At 45.6% G+C, this 15,041-nt stretch overlaps 1 protein-coding gene across 1 annotated transcript in view; it reads left to right on the forward strand.

The window, feature by feature from the left end:
• Positions 1–15,041, forward strand: part of ADAMTS5 (ADAM metallopeptidase with thrombospondin type 1 motif 5) — a 58,522-nt gene that overhangs the window by 17,906 nt on the left and 25,575 nt on the right. The window contains exons 5-6 of the mRNA XM_042037897.1: positions 12–665; positions 12,205–12,337. Of these exons, the coding sequence (XP_041893831.1) occupies positions 12–665; positions 12,205–12,337 (787 nt within the window). The remainder of the gene's footprint in view (positions 1–11; positions 666–12,204; positions 12,338–15,041) is intronic.

The following is a 15,041-nucleotide window of genomic DNA, read 5'->3' on the forward strand; positions in this document are numbered from 1 at the left end:
CCGGGGGACAGCGCTTCCTGCTCGACCTGGAGCGCGACGGGCCGCGCTGCCACTACCGCGGCACGGTGGACGGCAGCCCGCGTTCGCTCGCCGTCTTCAACCTCTGCGGCGGCCTCGACGGCTTCTTCGCCGTGGGCCGCTCCCGCTACACCGTGCGCCCGGCGCGCCGCGGCCCGCGGGGAGAGGCCGGAGCGCGGATCTATGGCGAGGGCCCGGCCCGCACCCCTCACGTCTTCCGCAGGGAGAGCTTCAGCTTCGAGACGGTGCCGGCCCGCACCAGCTGCGAGACCCGAGACCCCGCCGGGCCGGCGGGCGGGGACGGGCGGCGGCGGCGGCGGCGGCGCTCCGTGTCCCGGGCCCGGCAGGTGGAGCTGCTGCTGGTGGCCGACGCCTCCATGGTGCGCAAGTACGGGAAGGGGCTGCAGCACTACCTGCTCACCCTGGCCTCCATCGCCTCCCGGCTCTACGCGCACGCCAGCCTGGAGAACCACGTGCGGCTGGCCGTGGTGAAGGTGGTGGCGCTGGGCGACAAGGAGAAGGGGCTGGAGGTCAACAGGAACGCCGCCACCACGCTCAAGAACTTCTGCAAGTGGCAGCACCAGCACAACCGCCTCGACGACGACCACGAGGAGCACTACGATGCCGCCATCCTCTTCACCCGCGAGGTAGGCATGGCCCTGGCCACAGGCATGGCCGTGACAGCGACGAGCGTGGGGTGGCCGGGCTGGTGGACCTCCAGTCGCCCTGCTCGGCTTTGCCCACGGGTTGCCTCCCCTCTCGTGGATCCAGCTCTTCCATCAGGGACCGGCACCCGTGCACAGCTGCCGGCGTGGCAGAGGGGTTGAGATGTGTGCGTCCCCTGCCCTGTGCTGTCAGCCCTGCTGTGGGTGCACCAGTGCAGTGCTGGGACCCCAGCCAGGTGGAGAGGTGGGAACTTTGGTCGTGGGACTCAGCCTAAAGTCCCTCTGCTTGAGACGTGACTTTGTCCTGTCTGTCCCAGTGGCTCCTCTCTCTCTGCAGAGGTGGTCCAGGCAGGAAGGGCTGATAGCACTTCCTAAACTAACTTAGTCCCCAAACAAACCTGCTAGTGAAAGTGGTGGAGAGCACCTTAAGAGTACAGACGTCCTGCTTGTGGAGCACATTGGGACGCTATTTCCAGCAAGAATAGCTCCACCGCGCTGGAAGCCGGCAGCACTTGTGGTTCAAGTGTAGGACGTAAATGCAGACCGCAGGTAAACAGAGCTGCACAAGCTGAGTTGGGCTGGTGGCAAGGGGCTGCAGTCCCTGTCTTGTCCCCCAGGTGGGTGCCCTGATCAGTTGTGGGTTGGATGTGGCCGGTGTTGCCCATGCAAAGGTGTGTCCTGTTGCTCCACGCTGGGTTGTTGATTAATTGCATTGCCAGAGGTCGTTAAGGGACATTGCTCTGGTAGACATGTGGCCGAGTTTATGCAATGAAGTTCTTCTGTAAGAATATCCCTGCAGCGGTTTGGGTTTGGTGTTTTCTTTTTTTCCCTTTCCCCAAGTACGAAAAAAGTAACTGCATGACTTTCCGTTCATTTGAGTTCTCCGGCTTTGCTACATCGCAGGAGCCTGCCAAAAAGGATGCTTTGGATGGTTTGTGGAAGGAGTTGCTCCAGAAGGGGGAAAAAAAGCGCCTGGCTCGCTTTTCTAGCTGTAAATAGTTGAGACATTAGGTTCTGTGTCAGTCAGGCATCGCTTGTACAACAGGAGCCCCTTTTAGCAGTTTAAAGCCCATCAGTATAATGTGCAAGCTTTCATTTTTTTATCACTATAACCTGAATGAAAGCAGGCTACCTGGACTGGGTCAGAAAGCTTCTGGGTTTTGATATAAACATCTTATCTAATGGCTTATTAAGCCCGGGCCAGCATCCATCATTTCTCTCTGAAGAGTGTTTCTCCCTGCCAGTATTCCCACTTATTTCCCTGGGCTGTATGACAATTCGGACAATTAATTAACGTAACATCAATTATTAAGTTAATTTGGATTGAGATAGGATACGACTCTAAAGTGCACCTGCTTTATAGATGCTCAGCTGTATTTGTTTGCATGGACACCCTCCTGTCAGAGTGAGAGGGTGCTGTTAATCAATAATCCACTGTCAAAGACTCGTGAGCAATGCAGAGAGTTACTTCTTTGGGATGTAAGTAGTACTCAAAATCAACAAAACACCGTAGTTCCTGTGATCTGCTTCCACTCTTAAGATGCAAATGTTGCTTGTACTGCTGCTCAGGGCTGCTTTATGAGAAAAAAAGCACAGGCTTGTGTTCTCTTGGTTTACATTTTAACAGCTTTAACTCTGGGATTAGCTCCTAGATGCAATTCAGGACAACTTAATCTGCTTTAATGCTTTGCTGTGTGCACACGAACATTGTTTGGCAGTGTTTGACTGAACTAAGAACCAGACTGGAGTTTCTTGCTACATGTGTTCATGATGTTCTTTGTAGGGAGTGTGTGTGAGCCCACACGATTTTTATATGCTTACCCTTGAAATGTCAACATGAATCTATTTGCTCCCCGTGGAATGTAAACACGAAAAGGGTTAAAGGATGAAAAAGCAGTGGACATGTTTCCTGGAGAAAACAGCCCCACTTTGAACTAAAGGAGAGATTTTTTCCAGTTTAGCTTTTCAATGAGAGTAGCAGCAGTTGGCAGGAGAGCACCACTTTTACAACTCTGTTTTGGATGGATGAAGTTGGTTGCTAAGCTACACGACGCCAAGCCGTGGCTGCGTGTTTTGATGGGCTCTGAATATCGTCATGCTGATTTTTCAACATCCAGATGTCTCTTTCTAAGTGCTGCGGGTTTCAGGCCTTGGGCAAACGTGTGAGGTACATTTTCCATCGTTGTTTACTAACTGAGGCCACCTTGAGCTTCGTGTCTCTCCGTCAATAGAATAATATTTGCAGATCGTTTGTCAGCTGAATGCCTGGCCTCGGCTGTATGGAACTGGTTTTGTGTAGATAGAATCTGCATTGTGCATGGCTGGTGCCATACAAATCCCTAATATAATAATTATCTTTGTTCCAGAGTGACATTTGCTTGGATGTTGTTTTTTTACACCAAAACAGGGCTTTATTTGAGTTCCTCATGAGGGAAGAATCCCGACAGAATTCAGCAGTGTTGCTTTGCCCTCTGTGGTTGTCTTTACTTCTTCAAAGATAAATTAGTAACCATTGATAGACTGAGAGTGCATTGGCAGCTCTCCTTTATTATTAAATTAGTAGTGGTTCAAATTATGTTATATAAGTTCAAATTATGGTCATCATCATCATTCATACTAGGAAGCACTTCCCATGCGAAAAAATTTAGAAGGAAATTTACTGATTCTGAGTTAAAACAGCCACTTCCTTCTGGTCATAATCTGTATTTAATTGGATAAGGGCTTTAAAGCAATTATGCTGCAGACCATAGTAAATCACTGTGAACATGAATTCAGTTTGGGGTGATACAGGCAACATGTTAAAGCTGGTTTTAGGCTTTGTGTTGCTTATCAGTGATGGCAAGGGTCCATTAGCTGCAGTGGGTCCTTATGTTTACTCTGTAGATGAAAGGAGCACTAGAGGAACATGCCTGGCCATTGTGAAAACCTGCAGTGGACACAGAAATTATCTGTCACTAAATATTGCAGGAATTTAGTTGGGTTCCACAATGATTATTTAAATCTGATAATGAGAAGTGTATTTTCCCAGTGATCCCATCTCTCATTTTGACCCACGATGAGCAGGATCAAGCACGACAGAGCTCTGACTTGACAGTCAGAAAACGTGATAATTTTCTGATATTTCTAAATTTCCTCAAGGCAGCTTGACCATAACAGCCTTGAAGAGTTCACGGGTCCCCTGCTGTTGGACAACTTTGTGGTTGAGTCCTTGACAGCAGCTGTAAATCTTAGGGCCGCGTGAATCTTAGAGCATCCTCCATGGAATATGGTGGTGCAGGGATTCAATTCTGGTGGCCACGTGAGTTCTCCACCCCATAGGGAAGTGGCTGTGTGGTGGGGAGGAGGAAGAGCTTGCAAAGCCCTCTTTCCCTGGAGATTAGATCACTTGCTCTCAGTGGCAATGGAGTCAACAGCAAATTTAGAATTCAGTGTTTCATCACTGGTTCTCAGTGGCAGTGAAGTCAACAGCAAATTTAGAGTTTAGTCTGTTTCAGCCTTTTTTATTGTGAACAGTTTGCAGAAGCTGGAAGCAGACCATCTTCAGATTTTTATGGGTGCAACAAAACACTTGCCAGATTATTTGTCACAGTAGCAAAACAGATTAGATGGGACTTGCAATCTGCAGTTGAACTCACACTGATCTTTTTTCTGAGGTCCAGCCTGCTCTGCAATTATCCTCTAGAATTCATCCAATCTGTTTCATTAATGGCCCTTAGTTAAATTTCAAGTGAACTATTGAATGCATTTGGACAAAATCCAGCTCTCTTCCTCTCCCCCCAGTTCTGAATCATCTGAAGATTAAAATAGATGTTTCTCACAGTAGATACAGACATTAGGAGCAAGAAAAAATCCTTTCCTAAGTGCTTGTTAGCATCATCTGTGATAGTTCCATCATGCCTGGCTCAAGCTAGAGTTCATGCTAGAGCCAAAGGCCACTGTCCTGCCTTTTCCTACACAGTAATTATATGGGGCTGGTATGTTTGATTTAGTTTAACTGTCCATCTGGCAGTGCTGTTGAAATGTAACAGCAAGCTTTGTATTATCTCAGCTCTGTAGGTGATTATTTCATTGCATGGCGCACATGCTTTCTTTAGCTCTACTTCTTTCTTCTTCTTTTTCTTTTTTTTTTCTTCTTTTCTCTATTACCATCTTCCAACAATTATTATCCCCTAGTAGTAAAACAAGTCACTGTACCAATGATCAATAGAATAGATTTCACTGGTTGTTATTATTACTCTGAAGAAATGGTAGTGTGATGTGTCTAGCAGTTTCACAGTGTTTTCACCAACTTTGTTGCACGTCTAATACATTTAAATAATGTCCCTAGGGAAAATAAAGTGGGACATAACTGATAGAGGAGAAGTTTGATTCACCCTGATCTAGAGAGATGGTGTGGAGTTTTCCCACAAAGGAATTGTGGCTTAGGCAGGTTAAATCACACATTTTTACTTGGTCACCAGTCACCAGTTTTGTAACTGAAACTTCTCCTCCCCATGCAGATTCCAAATGCTTTATGTGCATTTTGTCCATATTTTTAAATAACCTGTGGTTTGCATAACTCTGCTGTGTTTTCTTTCAAATGCCTAAGCCTCAGGCCCGTATTTATCACATGAACCCCAAAAGCAAACGACCTCAATTTTTAAGCTAAACTACTGGAGAAAAACATGTGGGTTTTGTTTTGGTAGATATGGCAGGTATCACCCTTGTGGTTTTCCTCAGAAGGGAGCCAGGTTTTGGCCACTCTCTCAGAATGTGGCCAGGAAAGCCCAGAGCAGTAACCCAGTGAGTCTGACAGGAGTCCTTCCTCACCCTGAATCCATTCTGTTTGTTCAACATTACTTCTTTAAACCACGTGTGCCATTCCACGTTGCTGTGACATCAATAAAAGTTCACCCACTTTGCCGAGGAGCACAAGGGAGGGTGGATGTGTGTGTTCCTAACACCACCTCACCCAGCCTCCCTGCCCAGGGCTGCGGTGGGAACGCTGCTGCCGGAAGTCGGAAAGTCGTGCTTAATTCCTTCCTCTGCTTGAGGGGTTTTGGGTCTGTATCGCCCACCTCCCAGGAGGGGTCCTTAACCAGGAGGTCATAAGCTGTTCCAGGTGTTAAGGAAACTTTCCACCCCTCTGACCAAAGGTCTGTCACTGTGTAGTGAGTAATTCATATGGTGAGAACGAGAGGAATCATGACCTGAAGCCGCTGAGTGGAGTGCAGCACTTGGACTGAGGTGGTCTGGGTTCCTCAAGCATGGAGAGAAGGCTGTTTCTGTAATTTACCACAGGCTGTTCAGTGGGAAAGAAGGAGGATGAGCAATAGGGACCAAAAATTGGATCACTTCACTGACTGCACTTCAGGTGCAGCCTGGGCTAGAGAAACCTTGGGCACAGGGGCTGCTTCAGGAGGAGCCAGAGCTCCCTGTGTGCATGGCAGTAGCCTGGTGTAGACCATACAGTGCTCTCCTAAGAAACATTCTTCTAGCTGGCCTCATCCCTGGAAGGAATTTGTAGCTGGATCACATTCTTACTGGGAAAAGGCTTTAGCTGATGAGCTGTTGTAAAGGAACCAGAAGAGCAAGTGAACAGAACTGTAAAGCTTTTAGCTGTGCATTACAAGAAGGTGATGTGCAGCTTGGCCTGGTACAAAGCCTAATCCTGTGGGTTCCTCTCATTCTGATCTGAGAAGCTCTGTAGGCTCAGCATCCCTCAGGGGCAAAGGTGGAGAAACATGAAACATCTGAACCCCAGTAAGCAAAGTGCCCAGCTGTTCCAGACTGTGAAACTATGGCACTTAGAGGCCCACAGGATCCCAAACTGCAAGCCCTATGAGGGGTAGATAAAACACCTGAGGACGTGTTCTTCCACCCTTACCTTCCACCAAATTGTCCTCGTTGGTGCTCCTGTTTTAGATCCTGTTTTAGATCTGGTCAGCAGGCTCTGACCTAATACCAGGTTTCACTAAACAGTTGGTTCTTGTTCTGAAACCTACTGAACACGTTTCAGGTGAAATAAACTCCCTGCTCCAGCCAGGACGTGGTGACACTTATCTCCCTTCACAACAATGCCATGTATACATGTGTCATAGGTTAGCAAGCATAGTCCCGGAAGGGACGTCCTTGCTAAGGGGTGCTTACAGTTTCCTCTGGGAACTGATAGAACCTATCAGCTGGCCAGTTTGAATATGGACAATTCTCTAAGCCACTTAAAGTTGTGATCACCTCTGTGATCCACATTTAAGAATAGGCAAACTCCCCCTCCAAGCTCTCTCTCGTTTCCGGCGCTGGGACAAGTGGCTGCAGGCCCCGTGTGGGGGCCAGCGGGCTCGGCCAGGCCCTGCCTGGGCCAGGCCGGGCCGGGCCACGGCCATCCTGAAGCCATGGACCTGTTCCAGCCGTGGAACCCCCCCCACTGCCTTGCTGTGGGCAGCCGGAGCGGCTCGGCTCTCCCCCCCCCTCTCCACTGCGATAAGAAAAATTCAACATTCCAGCTGCAAAGCTGCAAGGCCGAGGTGAGATTAACCCTTTTATTGCTGTGAAGAGCTGAAAACCTGAGGGAAGAGAGAGAGGAGATGCTTAAAGCTGAAAGTCTGTTGTGAAGCTATGATATATCAGAGTATCCTGTTGTAATTTCATGAAGATATGGGGGGTGGAGTGTTCAACTCGTGAGCAAAAGCACCTGCGCTGAGATAGGCAGATGCTGACACAGCTGTAATTTCATGAGAAGTTTGGACAGGCAGAGATGAACCAGATGAGGACTTTTGCTCCAAAGGGGAAAGGAGAAAACCTCAGTCCGTAGAGATGAACCAGATGAGGACTTTTGCTCCAAATGGGAAAGGAGAAAACCTCAGTTCCTAGAGATGCTCCCAGAGATAGTCCTAAAGATGAAGATGATGAAGACCCTTTGCTCCCAGGGAAGGAGAAGGGCCTCTGTTTTTGTTTCTGAACAGCTCAACCTTAAAATTGTACCCCAAAAAACTTCAAGAGTGGACCCTCGAAAGCAGTTGCGGGAAAAGCTGCAAGTCGGGGGAAAGGACTCACACGCAGGCAGAGAGACTCCTCTTCCTAAATGGACTGAACAATATTTGGAAGTGGGCGGCTGTCTCGTTGTGATAATGTTTTCATAGCATGAGCAAGAAGAGACTTCTCTCTCTAAATGGACTGAACAAGGTTATTATGGAAGTGGTAAACAGACTGAACATCTTAAGGGTTGTCTTTTCACATTGTCAGTGGGAGAAGGGAGGAAGGTGGGGGGAGGAGGAGAGTTCTGAAGGTGGTATAATTTTTTTCTTCTTTTAGGTCTGTTAATAAACTTCTTTATATTCTTTCAAGTTTGGTGCCTGTTTTGCATTTCTCCTAATTCTTATCTCACAGCAGATAAACAGTAATGAGTATTTTGGACCAAACCACTACACTAAATTGGTGTTTCTGCCTGGTTACAAACCGAACCCGCGACAGCCAGCCAGCTGCTCCTGATGGATTTAGAATGCCAAGAAATCTTGGCCTCTAATGAGCTGTCTAATTAACTACCAGACTTGTGATGTACAGCTTAGCTTTACTAAGCCACTCCTTTGCCAAAGCTTAAGTCTTGGCATCTATTGCCTCCTGCATAGCAAATGCATTTCCTTGTCATTCTTCTGCTATGAAACTACTGTAAAGCGGATCAAGGGCCAGGCTGCTTTCCTTCTTTAGAAATATCAAAAAACATTCTTTAAAGCTTCTGCCACTGATTCAAGGCAATTGAGTATACAGAACTGAGTAACTTTCTTTTTCTAAAAGAAACAGAGTGAAATAATAATTGGAAACTGATTTTATGTATCATGAGTCGCCTCTTTCCTCGTGCTTTAGCTGGAGTATGAAAAGTTGAGGCTACCCACACAGATTTTTTAGGATTGCATCATTACACTGAAGCCTGTTTTTAACAAAAAATTAAAATATTTTCCAGGAAAATAAAACCTTTTACTGTACTCCCAGAAAGTTTACTTCATGAAAGTAGTAGACTGCTTTCCAGGACTGCCCAGGAAAGCAAAAAACAACGTAATTATTGATTTTGGTAACAAATAATCCATAAGCCAGTGTTTGATGGGTAAGCAGGCATGATTTTCAGTAACATCGTTTGAAACAAAGCTGTTTAGAAGCTAGTATTGGTGAATTGACCCAAAAGCAAACTTTTCAGAGTATTTGTCTCAGAAATGCTGCTTGATAGGCTGCAGTTCTGTTTATAGTATATACCATGAATAGAAATATATTCCAGTTCAAATCGTGCAGAGGCAGGAGAAGGAAAGAATGAGTGAGACAATGACAACACAGAGGAGCTGAGCTTTCAGTAATCTGCCTAAATGGTTATTGACAATATCAGCCTTAGCTGCAAATGAGCATCCAAGGGCTGGAATTGGCAGGGAGAACCATGATGCTCAATCCGTGCTCTGCTCAAAGCACAGCCATGGCATGCCCTGCTCTAGCAGCAGATGGGCAACCCACAGACATCCCCCTAACAGCTTCTTACAAAGGAGCTAATGCCAGAAAATATTTCCTGTCCTTGTTCCCAGAATCCTTTACAAGCCCCTCTGCTGTTTCCCAGCTGGGATTTAGCAGCGGCTGCAGGACTCCCACACCGACTGCTGGGGGGCCACAAGGACTTGGCCACGGAGCTGCTGGGCTGCTTTGCTGCAGCACTGGCCACCACTTTCTGACCCCAGAGTGGTCACTCTTCTCCTTTCTGGGGATGGCTGGTCGCACACTGTCTGAGGACACCTGTTTTCCAGCTGTCTTTGAGGAATTGGAGGAGCTAGGTGATTTTACATAGAAGCAGTTTGCAGAATCATGTCTTTCCTGCTGTGGGATTTCCTAGGACCAGCCTCTGGTACAGCCCTAATGTCTAGGGAAGACAGTGTAATGCAGTCCTGTGCACAGCTTTTGAAATGCTGAGGTGAGACTATGGTAACATCCCTGCCCTAATGTTCCCTGCTCTACACATCCCATCAGAATTAGCTCTATGGAAGTTTATGAGAGTGCCTGCTTAGAGAAATTATATTCTTTTAGTTATATTTGTGTCATGAAATCTGGTGAATCATTGTGAGGTCTGGCTGTGCCTGCTGGTGTAAATTCCCAGCATAGCTGCTTCTTGTGTGCAAATGGGAGTAAATCCTGACTGGCATGAGGCATCTGGGTGCTGATACCATTGTGCCTACACTGGGAGCAGCACTGATGTCAGAATCTACGTGATAATGACACCCAAATACAAGAGCAGATGAGTGATACAGAATCTGCCTGCAGAGGCAAAGCCTGAATTAATGCAGTTTATACTATTACTGGCACTGTCAACCTGTCCTGCCCTCCTCCAGTAAGTTGCTTTCTGTCTGATTTATGTGCTTTTTGGTACTTGTGTAAGAATTTCAGTTCAGCTGCTTGTGTGGATTCAGGTCAGATTGCTCTGTCACAGAATCGCAGGATCAGTTAGATTGGAAATGACCTCTGAAATCATTGAGTCCAACCTGTGGCTGAACACCACCTTATAAACCAGACCATGGCACTGAGTCCACATACAGTCATTCCTTGGACACCTCCAGGGATGGGGACACCAAACCTCCCTGGGCAGCTCTTTCCAATATCTAATCACCCTTTTTATGAAGAAATTCTTCTTAATGTCCAGCCTACACATCCAGTTTAAGACTGTGTCTCCTTGTCCCATTGATAGTTCCTTGGGAGCAGAGCCTGGCCCCACCCAGCTGCACCCTCCTGTCAGGGAGTTGTGGAGGGTGAGAAGGACCCAGTTCAGTGTAAAGGCTTAATCGGATATGAACCCAAACAAAAGTAGTAGGAGTTTAAGGATGGTGACTTCTTTGTTGAATATGCCCCAGATATGTGACATAAGAATAACATGACCTCACTTGAGGCCTCTCCCAACGCTGGTTGAGAGCTGCTGAAAATGATGCAAAGTTTATTTGCCTAAACAGAACTGGAAAAATTGTGCATTTCTTTTAAAATACTTCGAAATATGCATCCCATACTTCCCATAACCCATGCAGAGCAAGAGGCAAAGTCTGGGGGCCTGGGGGCTTAGAGAGAAAATTGTCTGCATATTATCTGCAGTGGTACAGAATGGAAGTTTGCCTTAAACCATGGATTACACCTGTGAAAATTTGGAAATTCAATACTTTGCAACTACATTCCCTCTCTTCTTGCCAGGCTGTTTTGGTCATTGGTAGTGAGGCATTTAAAGCTTGGTGTTAAGTAGCAACAAGAGTGAATTTACCAAGAGTTCCCAGATACCTGGAAGCCAGAACTGAGCCTGAAATTTCTCCTCCATATATGTAATATTGCTTTGTATTTCAGCTTGAAAAATTTCTTTCTTTGGAAAAAAAACCCAACACCTTTTTTCTTTTTTTGTGTGTGTGTTTGTAAAGAGACACTCTGTCACAGTATCTGTGAACTCTGTGTGGTTTTCTTTGACTTCAGTGGGATTTGAATCCTCTGCATTTCCAAGTTTGCCTAACCTGTCAAAATCAGTGAACACTGCTGCTCTGAAGCCTCCTGCAAGGTGTCTCTTATTCAGATGGATTAATTATGAAAGGCTTCATTAAAGAAAGTCCTTATAGAAAGAGATCAGAAGGGAAGAAGAGAATCTTAAAAATGAAGGGAAAAAAGTGCTCTTTGATCATTTTGATAATACCATTTGTCATGCCTTGAAAATGACAGTTTCATTCAACCACAATGAAACGTTGAAGTGTTCCAAATAGCATGGCCCCTACTTTTCCTTCTCATCCAAAAGATGTAGACATATGCACATTCACACTAATATTCTTCCCTCTGCTCCAACAGAAGCACAGAAAAGTTACTGCTGGTGATAAAACCACACTGTCTGACCAAAGCTGAAAGGAAAAACGTAATGCTACCTGCACGGTTTTTGGAGACACCCCATATCTACATGTGGGAGAAGTGGTTGAGTTGTTGGGATTTTGCACTCTCTCGTATCACTGACTCTCAGCAATCTCTGAGAATTGCTTAAATGCTTGGTATATTATTGGGTAACACACTATTAATTGTACTGCTTTACAGATGCAAAAGGAGGTTTCACGCGTAACAATGTCATTTCTTTTAAGTGCAGGTATAAGATTTGCTTCAGAAAAGCAAGGTGATCTCTGGCTCAAGGACTGATCAGAAAGCTGAAGCTTTCTGTCAGTGTAAATAAAAAGAATTTTCTGGTTTTATTGTCCATGAGGAAATGCTTTCACAGAATGTTTGAGGTACCTACCTCAATGCAAGTGTGAGCACCGCAGAAATACAAATGTAACTAACAGCAAGTAGCTTCAGAATGTATCCAAATTCTGTTAAAGTCCATAAAAATACTCCCACTGACCTTACCGTAGACTGGCTTGCTGTGCTTTTAACATCTTTAGCTGGAACCTTACGTTGATATTTTCATCCAGGTCCTGCTGTTGCCGAAGGCGACTTTAACCGGTTGTTACTGCTGAGTGCCAAAACTTAATTTAATGATTTTTTGAATTTTTTTTTCTCCCTTCTGGGGCAGGATTTGTGTGGGCATCATTCCTGTGATACCCTGGGAATGGCAGACGTTGGGACCATCTGCTCCCCCGAGCGCAGCTGCGCGGTGATTGAAGACGACGGCCTCCACGCAGCCTTTACGGTGGCTCACGAAATTGGTATGCAGTGCCTTTTCTGTTCCCCCGCCAAGCCAAACACTCGCAACAGCTGCATTAGGAACCAAAATACCCCGCAATTAATTCCAGATTTCCCCCGGCCCAGAGCCCCGCCTGGGGATTAGGGCTGTGTACATATGCACTTCAGGGTTAACTAATAAGGGATCAGAAGGCAGGGGAAGGCGCACAGTAGGTGTTTCCTCCCTGACAGTGGCCTTTCTAAGCAGCACTTGAAGTGAAAATTCAAAGGCTGCTGCTACTGCCCAAAGATGTCAATGCATGGCCCTCCTGAGAAAGCTTTTGGCCCATCTGTTGTCATTTGCATGCGTTTATTTATTGGAAAATAAGTCACATTTTTCAACTTGTTGCATGTGCTACCGTTAGGAAGATTTTTTCCCTTGTATTACCTGCAGAGAAAAGCTGTTGTGGCAACAAAACCAACATAATTCTAATATCTTCGTAAGTGTATGGAAATTCCACCTTTATGAATCCTATAATAAGTTAAATAGTATTTAGGTGTAAAGGTTTGGTCAAAAAACCTGTTCAGCTTTGTTTCAGTTTCCACCTCAGTGGACAGCAATTAAATCAGGAGCCTTGCATGTACCCTTCAGAAGGGTTTAAGATAGAATTAGTGACAGAAGAAAGTTTGTGGTCTTGTATATTACATCTGTCATGATATATCCCTTCAGAGTGACTGCTGCCATCTTGATCATGTTTAATTTACTGGTATTTTGTGAACTGTGTTCGCTGGAAATGCATTTGCTATAAGGGCTATTCACTTTGGGGAGTGAACAGCAATTTAAAAGTGGAGAATGTTCTTTTTTTCTTTTTTCTTTTTTTTTGTAATATTCTTGGAAGGAAATAACAAGGAAAGGAGAACTTCCACAGAGAGCCAGCTGCTGAATTGCCTTGTACCTCGTGCCAAACCAAAGTAAAGTTTGCTTTGGGAGTATCATTGCAGTGGTTCCATTTTCAAGGAGCTTGCAGGTAGAGGCTGAGATCTGAGTGCCTTATACATATAGCTCAGGAAACAGAGGTCACCAAGGATGGAAAATGACCTGACTGTTCAGTGACAAGTGATCCTAACCCTGCTCCTCTTATAGCTCTGCAAAGGAGTTACATCAGTAGTGGCTGGAGAGGGGATCGGGTGTTGCATGAAAACATGAAATACTGTGTCAAGATGAATCCCCAAAGCAGAAGTTTTATTTTAGTAAGCAATTTTGTCAAAACAAAATAAAAACTCCTCTGGAGTCACTAATTCAGTGCATTTGGAGATAGCTACAGCGGTGCAGAAAGACAGGTTCACATGGGATGTGGATGCTGTGAATGAGCCGTCACAAACCTGGGATGTGTTAGATGGCAAACTTAGCCTGTCATTCAGAGCCAGCGTGCTGGGGACACTGCTTGTGTCCCCTTGCACCCAGAAGTGATGCCTCTGCTGAGGGTCAGTGGGCAGGGTTGGGTGAGGAGCTGCCTCGTGGTGCCAGTGTTGATGGATCTGGTGTGTGAAGAGGAAAGCAATGTCTTTCCTGCCATTTTATCAGCAATAAATACATTTTTAGGTAGATTAAAAATGAAAGAGCACAGATCAGTAAAGACAGGGATGAGCAGCTAATGTTCACATTGTTACCTTGAATTCCACACAGAGAAAATATAAGCAAAAGTGAATTATTTTTAGTGATCTAGAAGCACATTTTGGAGAAAGGCCATTTTCATACCTAGGAATTTACAGGAATCTCTAAAAACTATAATTTTCAATGTAAAAAAGGTATGAATTGAAATGAATAAATAAGAACCCTAATGGACATAAAACCTCTACTTTGAGGCTGTTTAAAATAACATTCTTTTTTTTCCTCCTCACCAGAAGTTTTTAAGAAAGGAGGGGTGTCAGGTCACAGAATGATCTTTGTGTGTGTGGCCTGAAGTAGGAGAAGCTGAGAAGAAAAAACAGCTAAAATTGCTTGAGTACTTAAATCAAAGGTCAAAAAAGGATGAAAAATAAAAGTGTGGCATGGATATCCTTTAGTTAAGCACTTTGGGGAAAACCTTGCTTTATTTTATTTGGAGACCAGGTTTCTTCCTACAATCCAGAAATCTTCAAGTTCCCCCTATCCTGTGGGCAGGGTGTAGCTTTAATTTTACAGTGGCTCAGTTCCTCAGTCAGAGGGGATGCTCTGAGCCTGAGATGTTCTTTTCTGGCAGTAGGAAGGTCAAGGTGAGCCACTGAGTGAAGGAGAGTCACTCTCGGCTGTTTTTGTGCATGGGGAGCAGATGCAGCACCATTAACATGGACTTGATTCTCAGAGTGTCCTCGCTGTGGCTTCCAGGGGGATGCGATTGCTCTTGTTTCCCCTGTGAAGGATCCAAGAGCATTTTCCAGGCCCAAATTCTTTCTCTGGAAGGCAACCAAAGTAAATTGAACTGCAGCTAAACCTGACAGGAGGATGGATGCCCAGCCCAGGGGCTCAGGTTGCCAGGTGCACAGGAAGCCAAAAAGCAGCTTGCTGCAGAATAAACCTGCTGCTTCAGTTGCCAGGGTTTGTGCCACATCACGCATGAGATGTTTGTTTTATTTCTTTCAGATAAAATAGATGGATTTTGACCAGTGGTTTTTGAGGGGGAGAGAATGGATGGGCAGCAACAGGCAAAACCTCCACAGGCCTGTAAAGGAGAGCACAGGAAGGAATAGATGCAGCCAAATTCTTGG

The sequence above is a fragment of the Corvus kubaryi genome, unplaced genomic scaffold (assembly GCF_017639235.1).
Source record: "Corvus kubaryi isolate FWS band 111438036 unplaced genomic scaffold, C.kubaryi_AGA036_p1.0 37391, whole genome shotgun sequence".
Taxonomy (NCBI): Eukaryota; Metazoa; Chordata; class Aves; order Passeriformes; family Corvidae; genus Corvus; species Corvus kubaryi.